We start from the raw sequence: 17,927 nt of genomic DNA on the forward strand, positions 1-17,927 counted from the left end.
TGAACTGACCTTTTTATCTTCACTATCATTGTAACAGTCATTTAGACACATTTAGTCATTACTCTAGTTAACACCAAGATGCTTAATAACAGAACATGGAACAATGATCTGCTTGGTTTCATTAGGGCTGGCCTCCCCAGTTGTGCACTTCGAGGTCAGCCTGCCACCAGCAGAACAATCCACTTCTCACTAGTGACAAGAGTACTCTCTTATTTTTCAGCTAGTAGCATTATAGTACACGTCACTTAAAACATCATCAAAAAAGCTCCCAAAACCCAACTTACTTTCAATTGTAAACATATGAAATACAGCAAACATCAAATGCCACAGTTTTAAACATCAATTCATTTCTGACTATTTCCTTGGCAATACATTTAGTGCACATGAATACTTGGTGTAATATGCAATACTGACTTTGTCCTGTCTCATTTTTCACAGATGATGAGCAGTCAACGCAGAAATGTTAAGCAGGACTTTCACAATACGTACTTATTTATAGTATTTTATAAAGTTGGGACATTCAAATTGCATCTAGGAGATTTATCAAGATGTGCTCAAGAGACACTACTGTGTAGAAAAATGTGCATACATTAACAAACTCTCTGGATGGATGATAGTAATAATGTGTGCCTATGCCAAATTCTTCTTGCAGCATGAGGGACTAAACTGAAGCTTGGAAAACTCACTTGCCTACTTGGCATCAGAGAATTGTGAGGCTTTTGTTGGAAATTAGCAGGGCATGTAATTAACTTCCGCAAATTTAATAAAGAAGTAAGCAGTCGTGAGGATTATCACTTCACACTTCAAAGTGCAAGTGAACTCTCCATGATTCTGCAGGCAGTGCAAAAGCCTCTGCTACTATGGAGAGTGACTGTGAATATGACGTTCTTCTCTTCCCCAGAGGAAGGTATTTCTGAGGGAAACGTGGAGTGCTTCCTAGTGCCTTATTTGTTTGCTTCAGGACTTCCAAGATACAGTAACTGACCGGCCACCTGCCAGCACTTGAAAAGCAGACAAACGTGTGTTATTAAAGTATTTCAGTTTAGGCAACACTATACCAAAGTAGCAACTTGGCAAATGAGGTGTAATTGTCCACGTTTTATCAACTTCACAGCTCTGTTCCTCTCACAAACTGTAAGAACTACCTAAAACATTTCCTGTATTTCATAGACCTTGCATTTCATACACAAGTCACAGCAAACCAGCAATGAAGGTAATAGTGTAAAGTGAACACATTTGGACTTCTCCCAAGAATCAGTCTGGGCCACATAGAAGTGTTTAACTAAAAAACAAACACTGCATATGCTAAATGGATTCAATACTACCTAAACCAGTAGTCCTAGAATGTAACTGTCGATCAACAACTCCTTGACTTTCTGATGACGCTCCAAATAAATTGTTTGCATATTGCTAGCTATCTCTTGTCAACACCCCAAAAAAGACCATTTTGTTGACAGATGATGAGCGTAAATGACTATGAGGAGCATGAATCATACAAATAGTGAGCAGAACTGTCAGAGAGATTTAGTGAAAGCAAACAATGCACTTCAGTACAATAACTTCAAGCTCATGAGAGTACTGGATGGAGGGTAAGTATGGGCATGGTATTTACCAAGCAGAGTACATGTTCTTTGCTAGAATAACTGAGAGTTGAATGTTACAAGCAAATGAAATGTACGCTAACTAAAAAGACTAACACAACACTTGAGTATATAAGTACTAATGTCAAATGCTTCTACATCTTTCTGATTAAATACTAAACAATAAAAGGTTAGAGAAAAGGCATAGAAGGTTTTGAACAAGTACTTATACATGAAGACCTAGTTGTGCTTAAATCTTACTTTCCTATATTCACTGCATTTTATATATATAAATAATTAACAAAAGCCTCAAAAAGCACCAACACTGAAAACATGTGGCTGAAAAGTTGAAGCTTGACAAATACAGAATAAAAGCATATTTTAAAACATGTTTTATTTATCAACATTAAAGACAAACCAGATCGTTACTATGATTCCATCTTTCAAAATAGCCAAGGTGTTTTTTCAGACACATAGACAAATTATACATGTCTGCAGAGAGTAAAGAGTATTCCTAGCTAGTTAAGCTGTGCTGCTCCAAAAACAATTTATTGCACCCACACCACTCAACATTTAACATTTCCTCATTAACACAATGATATAACCACAGTCAGGTAACCACAGTCCTTCTGTTCACGGCTTTCCTGGGGAAACCTCTTTCAGCTCTACCTGGCATAACCTTATCTCAGTACTTTCCTCAGAGTCTTTCCAGTAATGTACAAGAGAGACTAAAGTGATAAAATAAGAATTTATGATGAAAGCAGTTTTGAAACAGCTGTACTTCTAAAGGACAATTACAACAAAATTTCAAGTTTATAAGACAAGATCACATTTTCCAAGTGTGTTAAGCTGTTAAATAAGCTGTAGCAGCTGGGTGCAAGGAATAAAACAAGTCAGATACTGCATCAACTGGAGCTCCTCTGAGGTACAAAACAATGTCTAATCTCTTAGAATTCCCTTGCTCACTGACTTTAATAAAAACACAATGGGAGAAGTAATGGATTTAGGACAAGTGTATTATCCTTTCTTCTATTCAATATATCCTAACAGAGCCAGTACAAGCTGTACATGGTATAAGTTTTACTCAGAGCTAGGTGTCAGAAATGTTTGTGAACCACTGCAGGTACTTACACTAAAAACATTCTAAAAGCATTCCAGACAACATAACTCATGTTAATAAACCTCAAATTCTCCTGCGTTGGCCAGCTTTACAGGTTTAAATGCATAATACACTAACAAAAAAAACGAAACAACAAAAAGATATATTCAGTCCTAGATTCTAGAAGAAAATTAAGCATACATGAATACAAAAAATAGTTCATCTTCAAGTGATTATTTCTCTCAGTTTAGAAACTCAGAAAAGGAACGTGAACTGAAAATCAAAATGATACATCTTTGACACAAATTGACTAAGCATTTCTTAACTGCATTTGTCTACACATATCCTCATTTCCAAGGAATTCTGTGTGAGAATACTTGTCCAAGAAGTAAATAAAGCCAACTGAGAAAGGCATATTTTTCAGAATACGATTATTCAGATGAAGAGATGTTTTGCCATATGTACTGTCTATTTAAAGACTATAGCTGTAGCTTGATCTGGACATACCCAGAGAGACACTCTTTGCAAAAGTAATTATTCTATTCACTGTTCAAATCTACATAGGAAAGATCAGCCGTGATAGAAAGTAAGCGGTGACTTCCCTTTGTCTACTGATAATTCCCAAAGAAATCCAAACATGTATTTACACATTATGTGATTCTACCTCAGGCTTTACTACCAATTAATTCACAAACATCTGCCATGAATATATTCCTGTTACATTCATAATGTTCTTCAGAATGAACTTTAATTTCCTCTAAATACCACATTAAGCACAGCAAATGGTCCACTGAAGATTTTAGGCATAATTACATGCATTAAGAATATAAATATTTTCTCGATTCCCAATGATTTAACATTTAAGTTACTAATTGTAACAAGTCATTGGCAAAAAAGTGTGTCAATAATGTACAAGTACAATCTTCCTTTCCTTCTTTTTCCAGTGGAACAAACTGACCTCTCAAACTTCCCTCACAAAAGGAGACGAAAGCAACTGACAAAAAGAAATCCAATTCACCACTGTATTTATCTTCAACTTGGAATGAAAGAAAGGTGAAAATTCCCAACTGACATCATCAGTTAGATGAAATAAGAGTTCATCCATCCGTGAGAACTCTGGTAAGCGCTGGCAGTACGAGGTCAGCAAATTCTGCTCAGCACAATCCCATTCATCAGAACATTGAAGGAAGGGAAGACTTAAACCCTGTTTTCATCTAGTATATCGGTAATGAGAAGCAACAGAATCTACCATCCCTCTACTGTTTGTGATTCATCTCCCAGGTACTATTAGTAATTTTAAATGAACGAAACCGTCTTTGGAACTGCTCCTGTATTATAAGGACGAGACCAAGATATTAAATGGAAAGGAGGAGGGAAGGAAAGGTCATAGATTACATAGATACATATGTGCTTATGGATATTTCCACACTGTGGTTATGGTCATCGCACCAATTAATTCATCATCTACTGCAATAACAAAGCAAAGCTTGATGCAGTTCTTCTGCATTAAATGGTACTGATATAATGACATAGAAACCCATCTTTATTTTCATAACTGCAATTACTGGTCTTAAAAATTGCATTCAGTTTGGAAAACTAACCTGATTTTCAAGTTGACACACTTCAGCAACAGAATTCAGACGTCTTGCAGAACTTACAAAAGCATCCTTTGAACTGAAAACTGGAAGTTCAAATGCAGCAGACATTGATACTGACCTATTGTAAAAGCTGCCTTTCAACTGAAAATTGGAAGCTCAAACACTGCAGGCACTGATACTGACCTAAAGATTTTGCCTTCGTATCACTGAAGTCAACAGTCTGTGTGAACTGAACTATAAATAATATTCTTGTGGTCAGATATATAAATCACAATACCATTACCACTACAAATTATTCTGAGCTGGAATTCAAGATTTGGAGCACTAACAAAGGGATGAATGAATAGCTATCAATTGCAGTGGGTCAATCTCTAAGGACTAGAATTGAATCATGCAGGAAGGGTAATGGAAGAGAATCCTGTAATAATGTTCACTTAACTGTATTATATTGTATTAACTTAAAGATCTCCATCTCCAGGACTGAAAATCCCATAAATCATATATATACACATATATAAATATATATTTAAAATGAGATCTATAAATATAAAAGATACCTCAATTTTCCTTTGAAATCTCCTGATACCCAAAATGACAGATGAATAAGCTAACAACAATGAAGTTTAATTCAACTTTTCTCATCTCTCTGCAGATACCAGTACCAAAAAGATAAAATCAAAGCTACTCATTGCTTTCTGAAGTTATATTCATGCTACAGTAGTACACACATATCAGGGATATTTTTGTTCTACAACATCTTGTTAGAAGGTCATAGTCAAAATATTACATAAAGATACATTGAGTCTGAAAGAACAGTATTCTTAGTAAAAGCAGGCAATCATTTCTGAGTAGACTGAGAACACTTGCAAAACACAAAAAATGTGATACTTCCGTGACAGTGTAAAGGAAACTATTCCAAGCCCGTGTCAACAGTACATGTTGCTGATCTTGGACCATATTGTGTCATTGATTTTTAAGTAGAACTTGAAAATGATTTCATTGATGGCTCCTTAACAGCAGTTGGCTACTTTATTTCTGCTGACAGGGGATTGAGAAATCAATTCCGTGAGAGACAGCGCTAGCAGTTAACACTGTATTCAATAGCAAAGCCAGGTCATCGCACAAAGGTGAACTTACCAGCTGCATGTAACATGGGCTTACGTGAAGAAAAAATGATAATTAACAAGTCTGAGCACAGGTGTTAGAAAGCAGGTAATCAAACAAAAATCTGATATAAGAATTCCTGGCCGATACAGACAGACAAGTGCTTTGTGTTTTTGTTTTCCTCCCTGTAGCTTTTACAGATTTCAAACTATGGAGTTACAGCTGTGGAGGCTTACTGATAAAACAGACAATTCATATTTATGACATAAAAAGAACAACTTCTACTTCCAATTAAGTTTTACGAAGCATATACTGAAATCCCCTTCAATGGCAGCAATAAGTTTACATAGGTCACATGGAGATTACAGTCTCTAAAATCAGTAACATTTCCACAGCTTTCATATTATGCTTATTGTTACATTCAGCAAACAACTACAGGAAAAAAAAGCTCAACTAAGATCAATGCTATTTCTTTTCTTCCCTCACCTTCTTTCCCTAATTTTATACAGTGTTTTTTCCTCAATAGATCTCAGTGTGTTCTAAAAAAGCGAATAGAAATGAAAAATACAAATCAAGTGCTAGATGTTTCTGTTCAACTGGGGTAAGAAAGCAAGTAGAGGGTCTGAAAGCGATACAATTAAGAAAGCTTTCAGTGTTTTTATTTCAATGAAACAGAACTTTCAAAACACCCCTCAGTTAAAACTCTGAAGAAATTCTCATTTCCATTCTTTCCTAATTTAAGGAGGCAAACTGTTAGAAAAAAAGCCCTTAATCCACTCTACACTGCTGTCTCAATTACTTTTCTGCCCTAGAAAGAGGAAGCACAAAATACACAAGTTGGAAAAGACCTTCCAGATCATCAAGTCCAACCATAAACCTCAGCTACCAAGTTCTGCCACTAAAATCACGTCCCACAGTGCCATGTCTACACTTCTCTTCTACATCACCAGGGATAGGGACTCCACCACTACCATAGGCAGTCCTTGCCATAAATAAATTCTTCCTAATCTCAGAATCACACAGAATCACAGAATGACCCAGGTTGGAAGGGACCTCAAGGATCATGTAGTTCCAACCCTCCTGCCTAGCAGGGCCACTAAACATACACATTTACTAGATCAGGTTGCCCAGGGTCCCATCCAACCTGGCCTTGAACACCTCCAAGGACGGGGCATCCACAATATTCCAATCTAAATCTCCCCTGGCACAAATTCAGACCACTTCCTTGTGTCATATCCGCTGTCACCTGAGAAAAGTGACAGACACCTTTCCTTGCTGTAACCTCCTTTCTGATACTTGCAAAGACCTTACACTGGGTTATTTGCTGCAGAGAGGCGTAATCTTTAACTGTTTTGCCTGTTATAGGTGTTTTCTTTTTTTCCCCACCAATCACACAAATAGTGAGAAGAAACCACAAGGACGTCATTAACTGCAGTTAGTTCTTCAGGACAGTATATAAGCGTAAGCACAGGCCTTCTCTGCAGTGCAAAACAGTAAAGGAAAAAAAGACAAGAAAAGCTGTAGAAGAGCTAATCACAACCCAGTAACTGAAAATCTAAGTGAACTCATCCAGTAGATGCAAAAGTCAGAGACATGCTGTTATAATCTTACAACTGCACAAGTCTATTGGTGGAAAATGCATGATCAGGCCTAAGGATTGATCTATCAGAAAAAGAAAATCAACCAAGCAGATCTTTCACAGACTTTTACCCTAAAAACGTCCATTTTACTAAGGTCTACTGCCCACCTTACAATTCAAGAATCTAAGTCACAAAGGAAGCCGAAGGAGGAGATCCAAGATCAGCAGGACTCAAAAGACCTGATGCTCCATGGCACTTCCCTGGGAAGATTCTCTGGTGACTCTAGAGAGCAGAGTTCCTACTTGCAGCCTTTGTCTTCACAGAAGCATTTTATTTGCGCCTCTCCCTTCTGTTCAGCCACCCATTTCCATGAAACAAAAGAATTTAATACCTTTGAAACCTCTATTGTTGTTGACAAACTCAGCTGAAACTGGCCAAGTGTAACAGCTGTTACTGAGGTTAGAACTGGCAGAGCAATGCAACTTCAAAACCTTGCGTTTTCTGTGCTTGTGTTCACAAAGAAAGACTAAACCCCCCCAAGGAATGACAGGAAGTCTAAATTACAAACACAAGACGACAAAGTCACTTTGACAGCTGAACTACGAATTAAATAATGGTTAGGAGATTGAAGGGAGAGGCAAAGAAAAGGGTAAGAAACAAAAACTAAGTAGAGATCAACTAAATAATGGAGATGTTACAGTTCTAATTGATTTAAATTGCATTTCTAGATTTGAGATTTTCATTTACTGTCTATCTTCATTTTAGAAAAATCTGTTGTTTTCTGTTTTCAAGCACACGCCAACTTCCTGTAGCTATAAAATGAGTAAAAATAGGAGTCTGCTATGCAGCAGTAACTGTACCTATCCACTACGGTTACACGATAAAATTCTTAATGGTCAAATGCACTTTGATTACTTCTTCCTGCCATCAAAAAAAAAACAAAACCCGTTGAATTCTTCCTTAGCATAGAAAGAATTATTCAGAAAAGCACACTTAAAATCTAGACCAAAATGTTTCCATTGTGAGAAACAGGCTTTTTCCAGAGGTGACTGCACAAGGAAGTAAGCAAGGAGCTCACCGACTTGGACAGAACAGCATTATGCCTACCTTATTTTCATCTTCTCATCCTAAAGCAAAATACAGCCGCTGTTCAAACTTGGAATTTGCAGTGGACAAGATTTTTGCTTGTCTCTAAGATGAATTTAAAAACACAAGATGCTATTTGAAACTGTAGGCATAAGCTGCACTCTTCCTCTAAGCAGATGCAACCGTATATGAAAGACAAAAATCACTACCCATGCACTGGGTTGATGTGTCAGGTGACACAAAGGGATTCTCTCTCTGGGCTTTTATGCTAGATTTCAAATTGTCCAATGTTAGCTGTTCTTTCTCGCTTACACTAATCAAGGAGTAGAATACTTCTAAAGCCAGACAAAGACTAGTTTTTCCACCAACAGAAACTACCAAGGAAGTGCTTTTGATCGCTGCAACATAGAGAGGGATATTCGAGTTCAGATCCTACCCTATGCTCAACACTAGCTAGGGCAAAAATAAATAAATAAATAAAATATATATAATGCACTGCAATATTAATAAACTAAAATACCAACACAGTGATGTGACAATTTTTTTGTTGTTGTTAATTGCTATCTAAAAAGATACAGGATAAACCAGTATTTTTTATTTCATAATTACCAAGCATAAATAGCGTGTTCTCCTATTGATATGCTGTTGTAGTAATTAGAGAACATGCTTTACATGCCACCAGAAATATCTTTAGAAGATTCATGAAATAAAGTAAAATTAATAACTAGACTACTGACAAATTGTAGCTGACTAAAAAGTCAAGTGGCAGAAAAATAATCATTTGCAAAAATATACTTGAAGCTGATAATTATTATATATTCCTAACCTACAAAGAAAAAAACCACCACTGTTACCCTGTGATAATTGAGCTCATTTAAATAGCTTTCTGAAACTACATTCAAAAATGAACTTCAACTAGCAGTCTTCATTTAACACGCACAAAAAACACAAAACACAACCAGATCAAGAAGGTATATTCACTTGGTAGTGACACCAGAAATATTGGTACCAGCCATGTTACTTAATAGTAAGAGTAATTTGGAAGTGACTGCTGGACTTTGAATTATGACTGAACCCCTGATCTAAGTTTGATGAAGCACTGGCAACTCTAATATAATAAACCTGTCAGCAAGAAAATTACAGTTAATTTTTAAAATGACAAACCTTCCTTCCCCATGTCATCCCATCTTTGCAGGGGGCTTGCTTTAAGGTCCCTTCCAACCTTAGCCATTTTCTTCTATTCCAGTGACTTTTCTAATTGGAATCTTAAGCTTTCAAGAAAATTCAATACTTACTTACACTAAAAGACACAAAAATAGCAGTAGAGTTCTGTATTATGCATGTGGGAAATCATTAGCAAAATCCAACAACACAAAAATTTGAATTCAGTGCAGACAGTAATAAATTATCTACTTTTGTACTCACGTATTCGGGTTTCAACTTTTTGTCTCCTCCTCTCACAGCTACTTTTTCTAGCTTGTCTATACTCTGAGTGATCAGTTCTTCATCTTTAAGTCTAAGTTCCTCGTGTATTATTTCAATGTCTCGAACAGGATCTACACTTCCTTCCACATGAGTGATATCATCATCTTCAAATGCTCCTAAAACAGGAGAAAATATAAATACATACTAAGCCAACAAGAGACAATTTAAAATAGGCCATCAAGAATCACAAGAGTTTGCGACGTAAGTCAAGCCAGCAGTCTGTTTTAGTGACATTATAGGCAATATTTTATATCATACAGTTTTAGATTGCTGATTTATGCATAAACTCCCAAATGCAAAGATTTATACACATAGATACAAAGCACAGCATTTTGCCATTTCAGGAGAGCACTTATGGACTGGCTGGATGGGGCTCTGGGCAGCCTCATCTAGTGGCTGGCAATGCTGCCCACAGCAGGGGAGTTGGAACTACATTATCTTTAAGTTCCCTTTCAACCTAAGCCATTCTAGGAGTCTATGATTAAGCCATCTTTAAGATTTTTTTCTAATATGAACAGATTAAAGCACTTTTTTGAAAACTGGTATCACTGTATCTAATGGTATCTTACCTACCAGTAACAAACACAGAAGCCAAATTCAAAATTGTAGAACATTTTAGCATGTACAGTAAATGGCTGGTGGAGAGAAAACCTTACAAATCATCCTGGCAGCCCTCACTGGCTAACCAATTTAATGCATTAGGAAAAAAAGAAGTTCTAGACAAAGAATTCTGAAGTTCTGAATGACTCTTAGTGTTTCCAAGGGAAACGGGGTTTGGTGGAGGAAAAAAAAAAAAAAAAAAAAAAAGGCCTGAAATCATCTGGCAGACCTCTTCCCTGTTTCAATCTACTTTATCACTGTGGTTCTGACGGTGATTAGATAATGAACCACTCAGACACACAATTTACACAGCAGCTAATTTCATCGGCCTGATTTGAGGGTATGGTTTTTAGGGGGCCATCAAAGAAGCAGATGAAGGTGCATTTGTCATATATGAGTGACAACCATTCACACTATCTGAACAAAATGGTGCTGGCCCTTATTAGAAACACATGCTATTATCACATATTTAAAGTGCAGTTGAAGCCATAATTTCAAATTGCCAACTGGAAACATAAGGGTAAAACAACCAGATATTACTGAAGCATGTGTGCTGACTTCATGCCCTTCTGAAGACAACGTGGCAACATAATTCAACTAGGGTTTAAATTATCGGATAAAAAGCATGAAAAAACAGCAATAAATATTTTTAAAATAAAAATATGAACAGTTATTACTCATTCCTTGAACTATTTTCAGAGTATTTGTGCACCTAACCCATAACATTAAATATGTCTCAGAAATAAGTCATTACGAGAACTTTAAGTATTACCAAATGAAAATAAACAGTTTTTCTGAAAAGAAAAAAAAAAAGCAATTTTTGTACTAACTATAAGATAGGAAAAAAAGCTAAACTACAAACAACTTCTTAACTGACAGGCAGCTGAGATTCTTCATTGTCACACACATCTTAAACTTTGATTTTCTTTCCAACTTAGTGAAAGCAGTGGTTTTAGCAACAGCAAAACAGACGATACACAGGTTTAAAACGTTGCTGGCAGTCAAACATCAAAATCATTTTCAGACAAATACACAAAAAGCCTTTAAAACAGCAGTGAGGGGAAGCTCCCTCCTTGCCCATCAGCTGTCACTCTCCTAGAATGATCCCAGAGTACCCTGGTACAAAGAAAAGCACCTCTGCAACAGATGCAATCCTGAGGCTGGCTGTGATGGGAGAACAGGCTGCTCTGTCAAATGAAAGCCTGTCACACTAACTCATACCAGTACAAAGCAGCTAAGAAAAAAGCACATAATAGTCATCTTCCATAAACCCTATTTGTGCACAGAAGTCAGCAACAGGACATGGGATGTCTGGGTGCACAAACAGAAGAAAACATCATTCTACAGATCTGTTTAGATTTACAAGGAAATTACTGAATAAAAAAAGCTAAATAAGATGTAATCGTACAGATAAAGAGCTCTTCTACCAGCCCAGCTTTCTCAACAGATAAAGTGTATCTAGCTGGCTAAAAAAGGTAAAAGTTTACCTTTCATCCTTGTATTAAGAAAAAAGTCTACACTGCCATCTAAATAACACATTTTCAAGTTGTTCACATCTTCCTACTGCATTTAGTGGTTTAAAATAAATAAATAAATAAATAAATCCCACTCTGTTCAAGTTAGGAGAAAAGCTCTATGCCTCAAGATTCCATATTTTAAACATAAAAATAAAAGGCAGATGGATTATTTAGGTTTTATGGGAGCTGCTTTCCAAAGCAAAAAACAGCAGCTAGGAATATAAATCTGCTTCAAACAGTTTTATGCTCTCTGGGAAATGCCAGTACTGTCTTCCACAAAGAAAAGGAATCCATTTACCTTAGAGGTAGGAAAAAGTAAGTGCATAAAACAGGTTTGCTCAAGAAAGTTCCAAAAGAAACATCTCAGACAAAAACTAAAAGCCCTGATTGAAACCTTTGAGAGGAAGAAAACTAACAATCCCAAAATGACAATGATCTTGTTCTCCAGTGCATTCACAATGAGAAGGGCAGAGTGGGCAGCGTGGGAGGAAGCAATTCTGGAAAGTCTGAACTATGTGAGTAAGAACAGGGTATTGATTAAAGCTAAGCATACAGCCACATAGGAAGGTACATGGGAAACCATAATCAGTAATTTGTGGAACAGATTATGAGCTCTCCAGTGTCTAATGTGTACCACCAGAAGTGTATTTTTATTAAAGGTTTACCAGCCTTTCAAATAAAGTTGAAGATACTCGCCTCTTTCTCCAGTTATCCTAGCAAGCAGCCGTTTTGCAATTTATCCCCAGAAAATACCAATGGATTTGTGTTTGAGCTTGAAAGGCAGACCCCTTCCACTTCCTTTGGTGTGAAAGAACAAGGCCCATAGAGTTGAAAACATGAAGCTTGCTGTAAGCAAGTCTCCTGTGATAAATGCCCATAATATTTTAGCAGCACACAGAAACCGCTACCCAAACAATGCAAGGATTTTACACAGGACTATATTAAGCTTAACTACAAAGTTACTAGAAGTGGAGAGCTTGGAAATCCCCTCTGAGTAAAGGATTCCTCAGTTGCAGGGATTTATCCCCAGCTGTTTTATTTGGGCTGACTGGCCCACAATGCCATCAAGAAGTGCAAACCCTTTCCTAACAGCCAAGGAGCTTTGCATGGGCAGGCCTCTTTGGAGTATGCAGTTAGTGATGACACCTATTTACAGGTGTTCAGATGTACGACTATTTTTTCCCTCCTAGTATTAAAGACGTGTTAAAGAAGTAACGCAGTGACAGTTGATTTCGTGCTTTGGTTCCAAGTGACAAAGAACAATTAAGGCTGGGAAAACAGGATGACTGCCTGGAGATATGGAAGCCAGACTGGTTTTGTACTGGCAAGGCATAGGGTCCGACTATCTGCCAGGTACTGGCAGCAGTGAGGCCCCAGGCTGCACCATCTCTTCTTCACATGCAAAAGTAATAACAGATAAATATGTATACATCTCAGAAGTAATAACAGTCACATTTTCAACAGCATCATCTAATGGCATGCACGATTTTTTCCATTTCTTTCAAGAATCAGCTTCAAAATTCTTTGACAAAATTTACCTCTCAGCCTCCCAAGATTTTTGCATTGCTTATGTTATACCTGTCAAGATCTGATGACTGTATGTTATGTATTCATCTGAACAGAACCACTACACTTAGTTACAGGCTATCATCAACCAATTCATTCTCTTGCTAAAATCAAGTCATCCAATTACTCCTTGACTAATCAAGGCTGTTTTGGCTTTTTCTTTTTTCAAAAGGTACTCAACAGCATAAACAGCTCACTTACAAGAAATGGAAAGGGGCTAATCAGCAGAATTATTGTTTTGCTGCCACAATTTGCAGTATTTAAATGTAGTTGCTGATTGGACTGAAAGTTTTATGATATAGCATATATCAAACTAGTTTGACGCAAAAACGAAGCTGCCCATGGTCTGAACTTTGTTGTTCCTATCTGCCGCAAGCTGCTAAAGTGCAAATCAAAATGATACAAGACAGATCCGATTCCAGCCCTAATTGCAATTATGGAAATTAATTAATATCTCCAAGATTAATTTATACTTGATATGTCAGTTGCTTCATTTATTTAATTACTCTCATCCTTAAAACAAAATATTTGGCGAATATTAAGCTCCACATAACAGCATTTTGGTGTCTCCTATTCATCTGTGAAAGGCAGGTAACTGCATTGGTTTATGCTATGTTATAATTAAGAGGGATATTTATAACTTGGTCAGAATCTGAACTGCATCACAAGCTGAAACTCCCATCAGCATTTAGGGTAACAGCCAGCTTTTTTTTTTTTCCTCCAGTAAGCTATAAAAGAATGTTTAATAACACCACCAAAAACCAGATCGAGAGAATAATTGATACTTGCCCTTCCTTGCAAATATACATTCAATGACTATTATCAAAAAGAGTTGCTCATCACAGAGCATACATCACAATATGGATATGTACCCTGTTATAAGCCCTGAAATAAATGAGCAGTGATACCTATTGGCCATTCACTGGGGTAGGAATTGTGGAGCGAACAAAATGAAACAAAACAGAATACCTTGAGTGGAGGCTTAGAAGCAGAATATTTGTTTGAGCTATCAAACAAAACAAGATCACAAATGTCAAAAACAAAGTTGTAAACAACAACTCTACTTAATCTTGTCTGGCATTATCCTTGATGGTATGAAGATTTAAATGGTTAAAACAACAAAAAAAAAACAAAAACATTTCTAGCCAAGGTATATTTAACATTTTTAAATATTGTTGATGATACATTTTACCCTGCGTACTCACAATTACAAGGGCAAAAGAACACTGTCAGAGTCAACACAATTTACGGATTCTTAAATGCAACAAGCATTAATAAAGAACCAACAAATAAAGTAGGTTTAGCATGTTTTCCCTTGCAAGCTAATTTCAAGTAAAATTAATCACCTGTAACACAAACCCAATATTCCTTATGCAGGGCAATTTTCAGTTGAAGAAGATGCACCTGCCTACGTCGTCAACATAAGCAAAATCAACTACAAAAAAAAACATTAAATAAAAAGCTGTAGTAAACCTTGACTTCTGAAGAAAGAATTTTTTCAGACATCTTTTGTGGCTTTGTTTTGCACCACAGCGCTTTAAGTTTTGTCTTCATAAAGCCCTAACTAGTTGTAATCACTCACAGACTAATTGTGGACATTTATCTGCTTTTCTTATGCATAGAACATAGCTATTAAAGCTGAATGGTGATGGTGTGAAGTATAGGTTAAATTGGGTGAAATTAAAGCAAATTACTCTGGGATGTGGAACTCTGAAAATAGAAACCACCAATGATTTGCAACCCTCTTGATGATCAGCTTCACAGAACCCTAAATGACAAGAAAACTTACATATTTTAAAGTTAACTAGATTTTTGTAAAAAATAATATGTATAAATGTATTTAAAATGCAAGCAGTCACTGTAGCAATAATTATTTTGTTTTACCTGCATTGCAGAAAAACAAGAATAGGTTTTAATTCCCATTAAAAACACTTGTTTTTATTCTCAAGTTTAGATGATTTCCAGTAAGAGAAAAACAGTTCAGAATATTAGTCATAGCATTAATTACTTTGAACACGGGGTTATATTTTATGCACACCATATGTCTGTACAGACATGGGATGGTAAAAGCAGCTGCTTTGGACTCTCTCGGCTGGTGCAGTATTAGGACTTAAATTCACTACTTACCCTTACAAAAGACGAGTTGCTACATTTCCCCTGTTGAGCCCTAATACTACACCAGTCAAGGAGGTGCTAAGCTAGACGCCCTCCCCAAAAGTCTGAAAGCACAGTTGAATAGCAAACCTTTCAGTATCAAGTCTATCGGGAGTATCTAACAAAAAAAGGCAAGTCTATTCCTGCACAGACACACACACACACACACAATGAAAGCGTGTAGCAGCAACACAGGATTATAAATGACTGTAGTATCAACTTCTTGAGCACACAAAGCATTTATATTTGCATAAAAAGTACTTGTCAAGTAGGTACTTCACCAAATCATGGATGAGAATTACAACCTCCAGAGGAAAACCTGAAGCAAAGCAATTCACTTAAGAATATGTAAGTTAACAGAGGAAACCACAATTTGGTTCCTAGTGGAAGCAACTTTAACAGGGAAAAGTTGTTACCAAGAAAGTAGTTCCACTGAGCTTATCTATAAAAACTGTTCCAGAGGCCATATCCTTGGAAACCTGCAACAAATATTAGTGATTTATTTCTGATGTAAAATGTGTTTACCTGCCATTGCTCTTTCATCCTGGCACCACTGGGATGTAGTCAACACTCCACAGGCAAAACCTTCTACCTGCTGAGATTTGCTATCAACTTGGCCACACTGGGTAAAGAACATTATTTGAAAGCTGAAGGAATAATCTTTGAGCCCTTTGTGCCTCCATTTGCAGAGGGCTCGCTCTTATTGCCCTTGATCACATATTTGAAATACAATTCACTGCACTGTCCACCAAGTAGTGTTTGGGACAAACAACTTGCAAGATACTTTGTTCAGGATCGCATCAAGCAGTAATTTGCATGGATTCATTGCCATAAGATTCTACGAAGGGCAGCGCTCGAAGTAAAACTGTGAGATAGATGTTACACCACACAAATTTAGAGGATTCCATAGGAAAAAATAGACTCAGTTCACATTTTTTCAAAACACAACTGTGTTAATTGGAACAACAAGGGAAGCCTGGAATCCAGCCTGGATCACTGCAAAATTTCCAAAAACCAGAAAGACTGAAGAATGCTAATGTTTGCTGAGTGCTCTTGTCATCCTGAGTTCAGCAACATTTCATTTTTTACATTCTAATGATTGACAAATTTCTCTGTGAGTTAGTCTTGAAAAGAAATAAACAGCAACAAGGGAGAGTCTCCACAGCATTACCATCCCTACTCAGCATTCCCACAATACAAACCTTCGGACAGCTTCTTATACACCTCTGGGAGCCACATTTCCAGACATTTCACAGAAGACAATGTTTCTACTCTAGAACAGACTGCAATTCACATATTTGTGATTTGATGGCATCTACAGTGTACAGAAAATGGTTCCTAAGTGCACATTCATATTACCCTCACCACCATCACCTCCATGATACATTTTATGCACTTTTTCTGACTGAAGGTCAGCCTCTTAGGACTTCTCTGTATGAATGTGCCAATCTCTAGAGAGTCAGGCTGAACTGGAATTCCTGGGAGTCACCGTAACAAAATCTAATTACTAACAATTGCACATTTAAGACAACGTTATTTGGAAAGTCACTAACACCAACTAGCAACCATCAGCAGAAACCCACAGGACAACACTTTGTTACCCTCAAATGACCAGACATATATTCTGCTTACACACAGGCAGTTCATTTGGGTCACAGACTGTTTTTTTTTTTTCTTTTTTAACTAATCATGCAGATACCTAAAAACACTCAAGCCTTCAAGTTCCTCTTGTGTCTGGTACAGCACTGCATAGCTGTTACCACGACTCCTACTGAAGCACTTTGGATCCTTAACAGAGCAAAGTCCAGGCAGTTCTGCAGTCCTCAACATGTTGGAGTGTTATTACTTTTTGTAACATAATGAATAGAGAATTATCAGCTCAGTTCAGCACAGAACATGAAATTACAAACCTCCTGGAACCCACGGTGAAAAGTATAAAGAATTACTGAAAAATTATTTCAAATGAAGCAACTTCGCTTCTAAAATGTTTGAAGTAACCTTAAGTTACATAAATACCCAGACGAAACTCAGTAAGGCAAAATTTTCAGCCATGAGAGCTTAGTTATCTAAGCAGTTCCCAAACAATCCAAAACTTAAAATTATACTGTTGTTACATTAAAACAAGAGTACTACAAAAGCATCAAACTTTCATGCAGGGCCTTACAAAATGCTATCAAAAAATTACAGTTTAGCACAGTGAAACAGGCAACCTGTAGGCAAACAACGACTCGTCTATAAACAGAGTAGCTGTTTGTTTGTTTTTTAAGAACAGTATTCATAAGGAGTTACAATCTCAATTTATGACATGCTGACATAAAGCCTTGCTCTATGTATCTGGATCTTTATCCTTTGAGGATCTCTGTCTGTACACAGTGGAAGGAAAGACGAATAAACATAACCTGTGGAAAGGCCAATTAAATTATAACAAAAGTGACAGCTGATGAAGACTTAAGCAAGCAAAAATTGTTTGACCAGTGCCATTCAAAAAACAAAAAGTTTATCAGTAAGTTTACTATACAAAAATGTGCTTTATCATACAACCTCCCTTCTGGTCATTC

At 36.8% G+C, this 17,927-nt stretch overlaps 1 protein-coding gene across 1 annotated transcript in view; it reads right to left on the reverse strand.

Annotated features, from left to right (window-relative positions):
- OLA1 (Obg like ATPase 1) overlaps positions 1-17,927 on the reverse strand; it is an 84,469-nt gene that overhangs the window by 39,746 nt on the left and 26,796 nt on the right. Inside the window, exon 5 of the mRNA XM_072341744.1 lies at positions 9,473-9,648. Coding sequence (XP_072197845.1) covers positions 9,473-9,648 — 176 coding nt within the window. The remainder of the gene's footprint in view (positions 1-9,472; positions 9,649-17,927) is intronic.

The sequence above is a fragment of the Excalfactoria chinensis genome, chromosome 7 (genome assembly GCF_039878825.1).
Source record: "Excalfactoria chinensis isolate bCotChi1 chromosome 7, bCotChi1.hap2, whole genome shotgun sequence".
Classification (NCBI taxonomy): domain Eukaryota; kingdom Metazoa; phylum Chordata; class Aves; order Galliformes; family Phasianidae; genus Excalfactoria; species Excalfactoria chinensis.